Genomic DNA, 10608 nt, shown 5'->3' on the forward strand with positions numbered 1-10608 from the left:
CTTTACCTGCATCCGAGTGGCTCTCCAAGTGCTGCACAATGGATTCCGGCTTTTGAACGCAAACAAGAATTACTAATGGCATCCTTGAAGGCAAAAGGTGCACTGATCAGCACAAATGGGGAGCAAATGTCGGCACAAATAGCTGCAGGCCTTTTTAGAAAAAAAGAAAAAAATCACAAACATTTAATTCTCTATCTGGCTTTGACCAATTGAAGTGAATGCAACTGAGGACCTTGCTGTTGATAGTTGTAACACAGAAAGTACACAAATGTAAGTATTCTCTAATGTCATAACTTATTCAGTGCTAGAGAATGGGGGAGGAAGAGTTTAGCAGCTTGTGAAGGAAGCCCAATAATAGCTAAGAAAAGATACCCAAGAAAATGAAATAAAATCAAAACAAAACCAAATACATACATATTAAATGTTTTGTGTTTATGATTTTTTGAGGATTGTTTTAAAAGGTTTGTGTTGAAGTGACAAGGTTTTCTTTTTGTTGCTGTTTTTCTTTTTTTCTTTTTTTCTTTTTTTTTTTTTTCCATTCTTCTGCATTGATTGGAATAACAACCTCACCGGCCTTAATGTCAGCATATGCAATTTCAGACAGTGGGTCATGTGGTGAAAGGCAGGCATTGAATGGGCTGTAATGACTGAATGAGGAGTCACCAGATTAGAAAAGACACTGCTATACTGTGGCATGCTTTACACAACTAGAGCTGAGGTTTTCCTGGATGTAGCTGCACAGTCAAACATAGGCAGAAAGCAAGCTAGTTCTCATATCAGTGCCAGAGCTCAGAGGTAGCTCTCCCCATACACCCAGTGATTGTCCCCATTCAGAACACGCAGGCTCAGCCCTACATTCTGCTGAGTCCCACCAGATACCCTTAAGCCGTAGTTGTTATTCTGAGTTTGGAAGCAGTAGGCAGGGTGAGAGGTCTGTCTAACAAAAACTGAGAAAAAAGGTAGAAAGAGCAAAGTGGTTGTATGCCACCACTGTACTGTGCAATGCGTTCAGAGCCTTGATGGCCAAAGACTGCTTGCTAGCCAACATTTTTTTTTCCTTCTAGTTCCCCTGCTAAATTTCCTAACTGTCATTAGTTAGGAAATTTAACAACTAAAAACAATTAGTTAGGAAATTTAGCAAATAAAAACAATCAAACAACAACAAATAAACAGTGTATAAATTGTAGGAAATTCAAAAGAGTTGCCTGTATTTTAAAAAGTTCCTGCCAGAATCTCCCCCAGCCTGAGCAACTTTCCTCTGTCAGTCATGAGGACTCTTTCCCAGCCTTAGAACACATCTTTTCTCCTGACTGGCAATGCATAAGCCAGCACAGTATTATTTTAAACAGTCATGTCTACCTTTTACATTGGCTTATTGTTAAAGAAATATACTTAAAACATTCCATGCTTTTTTTTTCCTTTTTTTTTTTTTTTTTAATTTTTTTTATTATTTTTATTTTTTTCCCCAGGGAACCCTTTTTCTGTGGTATTTCAGTGAGAGCAAAAATGTACTCAAATTTTAACTGACCTGGATAAGGACTTGAGAAACATTAAAAACAAACAAACAAAAAAAAAATGTCTGTTTGCATCACTGATATGGCAGCAATACACCACTGAAGTACATGGAACAATTTATTAATCGATTCTTCAGCCCTCCCACATTTAAAATATATTCAAGCAAAGATTGAGAAAATGTGATCTAGCACCTATGTATACATCCTGGGGATACCCTATTCTGGGTTGGCAGTAGCGCCACCAGTACAAAACCCTGGGTGAGAGGGTTCTGAACTGCTGAACACAGGTTTGTATATTTGTACTAGATTATGGCCTTTAAGCAATGTATGTCATGTGTTTGCAGCCCTTATTGTACACTGACAAAGTATGTCTATAAATCACTTGAATAGCTGTATCAGTGTAATTATATTGGTACAACTATTCCCAGTGTGGAGAGGAGCCTCATGAGTAATCCCTATGGCAGATGATGTTTCCCATTGAGCTATTTGTAAGAGAGCTATTAACACAGTTCAAAAAACAGGGTATAAAATGATCTTTGCTACCTGTAAGTGGACAGTGATGATTATAGCTCAGTCTATGTTATTATTGCCTGATTGTTACCAGTTTGGATTTTCACATATTGACTCCTTACTCAAGGTATTTTAACATAGATTTGAAATGTGAATGTTTTATTATTTTTTTTTTTCCCCAGTAAATATACAATACATACTTCAACAGGACTATTAACCAACTTTTTATGCCAATTAAACTTTGCTGCACTAACAATACCAATGAAACACATTAAGAGGTCATACTTTTTCGTGAACAAACTGTAGCCAATAAATATTTTTTTTAAAAAAACAAATTAAAAAACAATTCTAAGTGCTGCCACAACATCCCTTTTCTTTAAACACGTTATTCACAATAAATGTTTTCCATTTAAAAAAAAAAAAAGATTTTTTCTTTTAAAATAGTAAATTAAATGGCATTTTAAAAAATATGTACTGTGGTTCATTGGAAGTACACTGTATAGAAAAGAGAGAAAAAAGAAGAGACATCACCTGTAAGATAATGGAGACACTTTGTGATACACAACAACACTTTATGTAATATTGTAGGCAAATTATTAATGAACAAAAATGTACAGAAGCAGATGGACAAGTTAGTGAATATCATGGTACTGCACAGCTTTAATACTGACACACATTTACTTTCCAGTGGAAGAGATAAAACACATATTTGAAAGTAATTGGGATGGCTTCATCGACTTCTAATGATACTGAATTTTAACTAGGATATAGTGAGTAAGGTGTTCCACCAAAGCTCAGCACAAGCTTTCAAATTAATAGAACTATTACAACTATTCAATTGGTGACTAGTTAAACTTTTTTCTTTCCAGATAATTCAATTTGAATTGTTCCCTGAATAATCTTCTCTCCATATGATAATAACGAAATAAAAAAAAAAACAAACACACGTGTATATATGATGCCTTCTTTATCTGGCTTGAGCAATTTCACACATTTTTAAAATAATGGTTACATATTCTTATTGGTCACTTATGTAGATAAATGCATTCATTTATCTCAATTTTTTTTGATTTGTAACCTGCTGAATAACAGTCTTGACCTTAAGGAAGTTAACTAACATTTTTTAAAATTTGATAGTGCTGAGTTATAGCTGATGGCTGTCGTGTTTTATCTTATCATGGAACAAGTTAATGACATGAAAAGCAACACATATTTAGCATTGAAATTTACTCTTCTAAAATTCTGCCATTACTAAAAGTGTTCTTAATACTGGTGAGCTCCAAGGCAATATATAAAACAACATAGACTGATTATACGAAAAGGGTATTCAAATGGAAAAATGTTCATGGTCAGAAACAGGCTAACAGAAATAAGCTGTAGGATGCAATATTTAAATTAAGCAAATGAGGGTGATACCTATATACAACATTCTAAGAAAAGTCTGACAATTCAGTCATTGAGATTTAAGAGGTACAGAAGATTTGGACAAAGTCATGAAAACTAATGAAGAGACAGGATGTTGTCATTAATGTCCACTTACAGACTTTGGTTTATTCAAAAAGTGTATAAACATGCATTATTTCCTCATGATAGTAAGGTGTGAATCCACTCACTAAAAAAACAGTTCAGAGATTTTCTTTGCTTGTATCCAACTTTTTGAATGTATTGCATCGCAAAAAATATTCTTAAAACAATAATTTGACTGTTACTGTCCTTCCAACACTAAAAATTTAGTGAAATCAGCTTCAGCTCTCACAGACTTCAGGTAACAGAACACAAAGGTTTGTCTAGACTGCATCAAAACAATTAATGTCATGAATTTCAGTGGTGCAGCTCTATTTACTATTGTACTGTACATGTATTGGAAAGATGAAATAAGATTCTCTGACATTTAGTTTTTTTTTCAGAAGCAGCCTGAATAAGTCTTAATAATAAATTGCATCCTTAACTACTCACTAGGTATTCCTTGAGTTTATACTGTTTGTTTCTTCTGTGAAATTTCTGACATATTTTGGATTGCGGAAATTAATGATAATAATTCTTTCAAAACTGCAATATAAAACAGCTTTAGTGAAACACCTTAATTTCTTTTGTTCGTAGCAAGGTTTGTTTTTCTTTACTTTTACTTAATGGCATTGGATGGCTAAAAACTGATACTAAGGGAATAATTCTAGTGAAAGGGTCTAGGCCATCTCATGCTTCTGTTAATTTTCATATTCACTCTTTAAACTCAAACTTCCAACTTCTGACCCCTTCTTAAATAGTAAGAGCAACCATGTTGTCTGCTTTTAAAAGATTTAAATCTGTTTCTAATGTCTTCATTGACATCAGTTTTGCCTGTCACTTTCTCATTTCTACGCCCCAATGGAAAACCACCTAACATACTCCATTACATCCAGCATTATCCAAAGTAGCTTACAGTACGTAAACCTTCTTCACACATTCAGTCTTGTTTTTTCTTCATGTCATGAGGAGTAGAGTTTTGTGCTTATCACCAAATAAAATTGCAGTGCAAACTTTAAACATAAAAGTTACACAATTAAAAGTTAATATATGGCACCACAGCCTATTAATTCACATATAGTACAACAGACCAATAAAAACAGACATGAATATGAACATAGCTAAAAAGAAGGTGAACTTGCATAGCAATGCAACAAAAGAAATTATATACAGAAAGAAATTCTTTTCATCCTGGAGGGTGATTTTTTTTTTTTTTTTCTTTTTGTATACTCCTGACAAGGAATATTTTAAGGTGGATGGTGTATAAAGAGAAGAACACAAGTATCTGTGGGATATGTGTGGCTGTGTGTCTTTACATTGCATTTACAGTTCTTTTAATAGTACATAAATAAAGAAAATGTTCATTGCACTGTTTAGTGTCATCACTTCCATGAGTTCAGCCCTGATGGCCCATCAGAGCAGCTTGCAATGTGTCTTCTCAACTACTCTATAGAGAGAAACAGAGAGAGAGAAAGAGATTGTAATAAGTTGAAAAAACAAACAAACAAACCCACCAAACAACGCCTATGGCAATGTTAAAGCAATACAGGATAATATTCAGTAGGTTTGGGTAAAGGCATTAATTACTTCTGAGACAAAAATCAATGGATGCTAAAATTCACCACTTACCAACATCATACCTGAGATACCTCATTTTCGGGTTTGTGCACCAGTATCTCTTACAAACTGCTTGGAAGTAGCAGTAGGTGGTTAGTTACAGCAAATAGGAGGCAGAAGTGCCAATAGCTGCACTGCCTGAGCTAGGTTAGATGGTGCTATACGACTTCAAGCAAGAGACTCAAACCTTTTAGCATCAAGTAGCACTGTCATGCATGCAGCGTTAACATGGTTTTAGGAAAGATTTAATGGGTACAGAGTGATTTCCCTGGCCTAGGAAACTGAGATTTGCAAGTAAGAAATAGGGCTAACACATAGCTAAAAAACAGGCCTTTCATCTGTGGTCAAGAAGTATATAATACTTCACAGCAAGCAACATAAATCGTAGGAAAAGGCATCACAACCTTGACATCAATTTGCCCAGCAAGTTTAGTACCATTTTTCATTCACTTCTCTGAGAAAAGTCTCCAATGGCATTTCTATGACAAATACATCATACTTTGCCAAGAAAATTCTGCATTATTAGAATCTCCGTTCAATTTTGCCAATGTTTTTAGTCTCACTAGCATTACACATTTAAAGATGTAATAAGTAGATAATCTTGGCATGAATTAGATCTGAACTAGTCCAAATGAAAAAGTATATGAACTTCACTTGTCATCACTGGAAAAATTCTGCAGAAGGCAATAAGATCTGGGTAAAATTTAATCTGATTATCACACTGCAATTCCTCCTCTCTTCACAATGATTTATAATTTGTCTATTTTTGTTTTTTTTTATTATTATTTATTTATTTTTTTACCCCTTTTCTTTCTATTTGAGGGTTTGAACTACAGCTAGAGATAAACTTACATAATTCACCAGTAAACTGTCCTTGACTGTTTGATCCCACATAGCCTACATCGAGAAGGTCACTGGCATTGCGTTGGTGACCTCCTCGCAAGACTTCACCTTTTCTAGGTCCAGTCGATCCTTTAGAAGAAGCTGTTCCTGAAGAGCTGTGGCCGCCAGGGGATGGGAAGTTGGGTTTACTATATGGTACCAGTGCCTCTTCTAAAAAAAGCAAAACAAACCAAAATCAATGCACTAGCAATTAACAAACTATTCTGATCTGGACATCATATTCATTCCCTGCCTTTAGGTATATGTCTTTTGTCTTCCTTTATAAAATGAAAATTTTACCAAAGAAAATACGCAACTCAATGTTGTACTGAATAGACAAAGAAACCAGCATAGACTTAATCTTGCTTTTATGTAAATTCATGAGTTAGTTTGTATTAATTATAAAAAGCCTAGATTCACTATGAAGTAATAGATCACAAATTGTTGATTGTTTAATTAAAATATATGTACATACAATTTCCAAAACAATGCAGGTATGATTAGATTTTTGCTTCAAGCCTACAAGAGTATGCTTTTTCCTTTTCTTTAGTTTAAATTATGGTAACATTACCTCAATCGATTTAGATAAAGAAGTGCAATATCAGCTAATTAAATTAGCTTCCAGCAGCTCAGTAATTTCTAATGATGCAAAGTACACTGAGATTTTTTTATTTTTAAACTGCCTGTGAATAACACTGAGACATACTATATTATACATAACATTAGTAATTGTAGTATTTTGGGTAAGTAAATCTTCCTGCAGCTTGTTTCATGTTCATTACGAGCAAAAGGCTTACTTTACTCATTTTGCCAGTTCCTTACTGAAGATGTGTTATAATGAACTGCCTGCAAGAGCAGGATTAATACCCAATAAAGCACAAGACTAAATATATTCACATAGCATCAAGTAAAATGAGACATCTCATCTGATTAGAGTTTCTGGAAGATATTGTAATAATCTTGACCTAAGAGGCAAAAAAGCAGCACTGATTTAACCCTGAAATAGAAGCACTATTTTCTTTGCTGGATATGATCCTCTTTCACTGTCTTGGAAGTCAAGAGACACTGCTAAATATAGTTCAATGCAAGAAAGAACTGAAATATATATCCTTAGCAAAAATAGAGAAATTGCTCCTTCTGAAATCAGTGGCTATCTCCTCCTAGAATCTTTTCTTTTTTTTTTTTTTTTTTAAATTTATTTGATTTATTTTGTTTTGAAGTGAATCTGGGATAAAAGTGGTTCTGGGTGGTTTTTTTTTTTTTTTTTAATTTCCATTGCTTTTACTCTTAAAGAATGTGATTGGAAGAAATATACTTTCTTTGAAAGAGGACAGAATCACTGAAAGAAAACTAGGTGGGGATGGGTGGAAAGAAAGATTGATATGCTTTTATTTTTATTAATGAAGGCTTTGTGAAGGCTGCAATAGTGGCACACAATTAACTTAGGGAAATGATAAATGAGAACATATTTGTGGCAGAAACGCAAATTACCTTTGTGGAGGAAACACGAGTTTCATTCTTTGTGTCAACTAACACAAGCGTGTAGGATACAGGAATTCCCCATATGTTCTCCTATTGAACAGAATCTTTTCATAAGGTAAATCTGTTGCAGAAGAGGGCAAACACCCAACTTCCTTCTCTGCCAAACTATCTCCCTATGGTCCTGCCGAAGGAACCAGAAATTTTGCACGGCAGGACATTAGGGTATTATCAGTGCTTTGTGCTATGACCGTACTGTCTTTGCTGAAATGTAAATAATTGCTTAAAAGACATAGTAAAATGTCATTTAACAGCCAAAGCCTTTTAAATTATATTACCTGATCTTTATATATCAAACCCTAACAACAGAATCAGATGCAAACCTGGTTTCCAAAGGCTGGCTGAAATACAGAACAGCTTGCATTAAGGCAACAATAAAGCAAGCACTATAAATCAGCTTAGCAGAAAGCTGGATACATTTTTAGAGGATGGAAGGAAAAGTCACTAGCATTACAAAAGAGTTTGAAGATGACATATATTGTCAACTGATTTGTTTTCCTGTTTTGTGGATTCAGGATAAGGCCTCCTTCGGGTTCAATGAAATATTGAGAAAAAAAACAACCATGAATAAATATAAAGTGCATTATCATTATGGAGCATATGGTGTGTTAAATTATCTATTGTGCCCTCAGAAATAAATGCAATCCATAAAATAAGCAATTGTGACATAAAATAAAGGCTAAGATTTTCTTAACACTCTAGCACATGAAATGATGGTATCTGAAATCCTTAGAACGGGCTTACTTTCATTGAGCAGTATCCAAAGCAGTACCCATGCCTCAGTCTTGAAAAGAGTATGAGAAGACTTTGTCAGTGCCTTTCTCTATGAAAGACTGAGCCAAACTGAAGTTATAATTTCAATCTGCAAAATCTGGGTATGCATGTGTAGTAAGACGTTTTTGATACCTCAAGAGATAACTAAGAGATTTCTAATATTATCAAAACAATTGTAACCTGATCTATCACTGCTTACTGCAGAAGGGTAGCTGAGAATGTCCTATTTGATATGCAGCATTCCAGTTAAACCACTACCAAGAACTCAAAGATCTTGTCTATTCAGAAAGCAATTAGTGGAAACTCGGTTCCCAACATTACATATTCTTCTGTTTGCCTTCAAACCAATGATCGTGCTTTCAGAATTTCACTCAAGGCTTAGCAAGGTCCAAATAAAGCCCTCTAAACTGCAAAATAGATATTTTACAGAAGTGGATAGCTAATGAACCCCCCCTTTGGAAATTACTGAAAAATGAGAGAGAAAACATTTTCAGAGATCTCTCATTAATAAAGGAAAAGGAGTGAAGCACAAGTAACATAATTAAAAATATATAGATAATATAAATAAGTATTCCATTTCGGAGCAGCCTGTTTCAGTCTACCAGAGAAAAGGGTTCAGAGCAAGAAAGCTATAATGCATGAAGCTAGAATGGAAAGAAAGACATACCAGATGTGAAGGACTGAATCTCCCCTACTAGGGAAAAAACATAACACTTACTGCAGCAATCCTCTGTTATGCATAAAGGACAAGTATTCACCCTGGCCATCCTGTCTAGACCTAAATTCATTGCTCAGGTGAGGCTCTGGAAGTGTCAAGACCAAATTTTTTTTTGTGTATGTGTGTATGTTCTAAGCTCTTCTACAGGGCAGATCTAACAGTTACTAGTGATTTCTTAATATTGTATTTTACTTGCAATACNTAAGAACAGATAAATGCAAGTCATGCAGTATGGGAAATTTACTATTTTACTACTAATTTAAAACTCTCTGCGTTGCAAAATAACAGATAACTTCTCTTTGTACTCTTAAAATTGGAGGAAAAAGAGAGGAGTTACAGTTGAGAAGGTCAGATGAGCATGCTTAATCTTTGTTCACAAAGAAATGAGATGCATTAAATATATTGTGATATTTAGTGTATGTTTGCACAACTTTCACATTCCAGTTAAAATTACCATTATAGCATTTCAGCATAGCATCCAGGTAGCATTTCAGCCACCTGGATGTCTGCTGGGGAAGCATCCTGGAGGGCTGTAACCAGTCGAGGAGTCTCCTGGAATCTGTTGAGGATAACTTCCTGGTCCAGGTATTGAACAGAACAGTGAGAGATGAAGCGTCACTGAATCTGGTACTCACCAGTGCTGAGAAGATCACTAAAAAGCATTGAAGTTGGAGGCAGTCTGGTCTGTAGCAAGGATCTGCTCAGCCAGAAGAAACAGGCAAAGGACAGTTTACCCCATCTAATAAATGAGAAGGGAGAAATGGAAACTACAGACACGAAGAAGATTGAGGTATTCAACAAGTTCTTTGCCTCAGTCTTCATTGGCAATCAGGTCTGCCATGCATTTCACATCCCTGAACCTCAAGGTGGGGACTGGGGATGCAATGTCCCTCCTACTGTAAGAGAAGAGCAAGTCCGAGGCCATCTCATGAGTCTGAATGTCTAAAAGTCTGTGGAGCAAGATAACATGCGTCCCAGGGTCCTGAAGAAACTGGCTGACATGCTTGCCAATTTATTCCAGCATATTTGAAAAATTGTGGCTGATCCTGGAAAAAGGAAAACATTACTCCCATTTTTAAGAAAAGGAGAAAGGAAGATCTGATCACTACAGGCCAGTGAACCTCACATCTGTACCTGTGGGAAGATCACAGAGCAGATACTCCTGGAAGCTATGTTAAGACATATGTGAGATGAAGAAGTGATCTAAGACAACTGACATGGGCTTCACCAAGGGCAGATCTTGCCTAAGAAATCTGGTGGCCTTCTGTGATGGAGTGACAGCATTGGTGGACAAAGGAAGAGCAGCTGGTGTTGTCTTCCTGGACTTGTGCAAGGCCTCCTACATGGTCATACAGTACATCCTTATCTCTAAATTGGAGAGATATGGGTTTGAAAGGTGGACTATTTGAATAAATTGGTTGGATGGTCACAGCCTGTGTGTTGAGCTCAATGACTCTATGTGCAGGTGGAGGCTGGGCACAAGTGATGTCCCCAAGGGGATATTCTTTGGACCAGCACTCTTCAGCATCCTTCTCAATGACACAGACAGTG

General features: G+C 35.6%; 1 protein-coding gene across 1 annotated transcript in view; it reads right to left on the reverse strand.

Moving 5' to 3' along the window:
* Nucleotides 1-499: 499 nt before the first annotated feature.
* ROBO2 (roundabout guidance receptor 2) overlaps nucleotides 500-10608 on the reverse strand; it is an 861802-nt gene continuing 851693 nt past the window's right edge. The window contains exons 28-29 of the mRNA XM_032448447.1: nucleotides 5997-6197; nucleotides 500-4974 (exon numbers count right to left, since the gene is read on the reverse strand). Of these exons, the coding sequence (XP_032304338.1) occupies nucleotides 4973-4974; nucleotides 5997-6197 (203 nt within the window). The 3' untranslated portion in view covers nucleotides 500-4972. The remainder of the gene's footprint in view (nucleotides 4975-5996; nucleotides 6198-10608) is intronic.

The sequence above is a fragment of the Coturnix japonica genome, chromosome 1 (assembly GCF_001577835.2).
Source record: "Coturnix japonica isolate 7356 chromosome 1, Coturnix japonica 2.1, whole genome shotgun sequence".
NCBI lineage: Eukaryota > Metazoa > Chordata > Aves > Galliformes > Phasianidae > Coturnix > Coturnix japonica.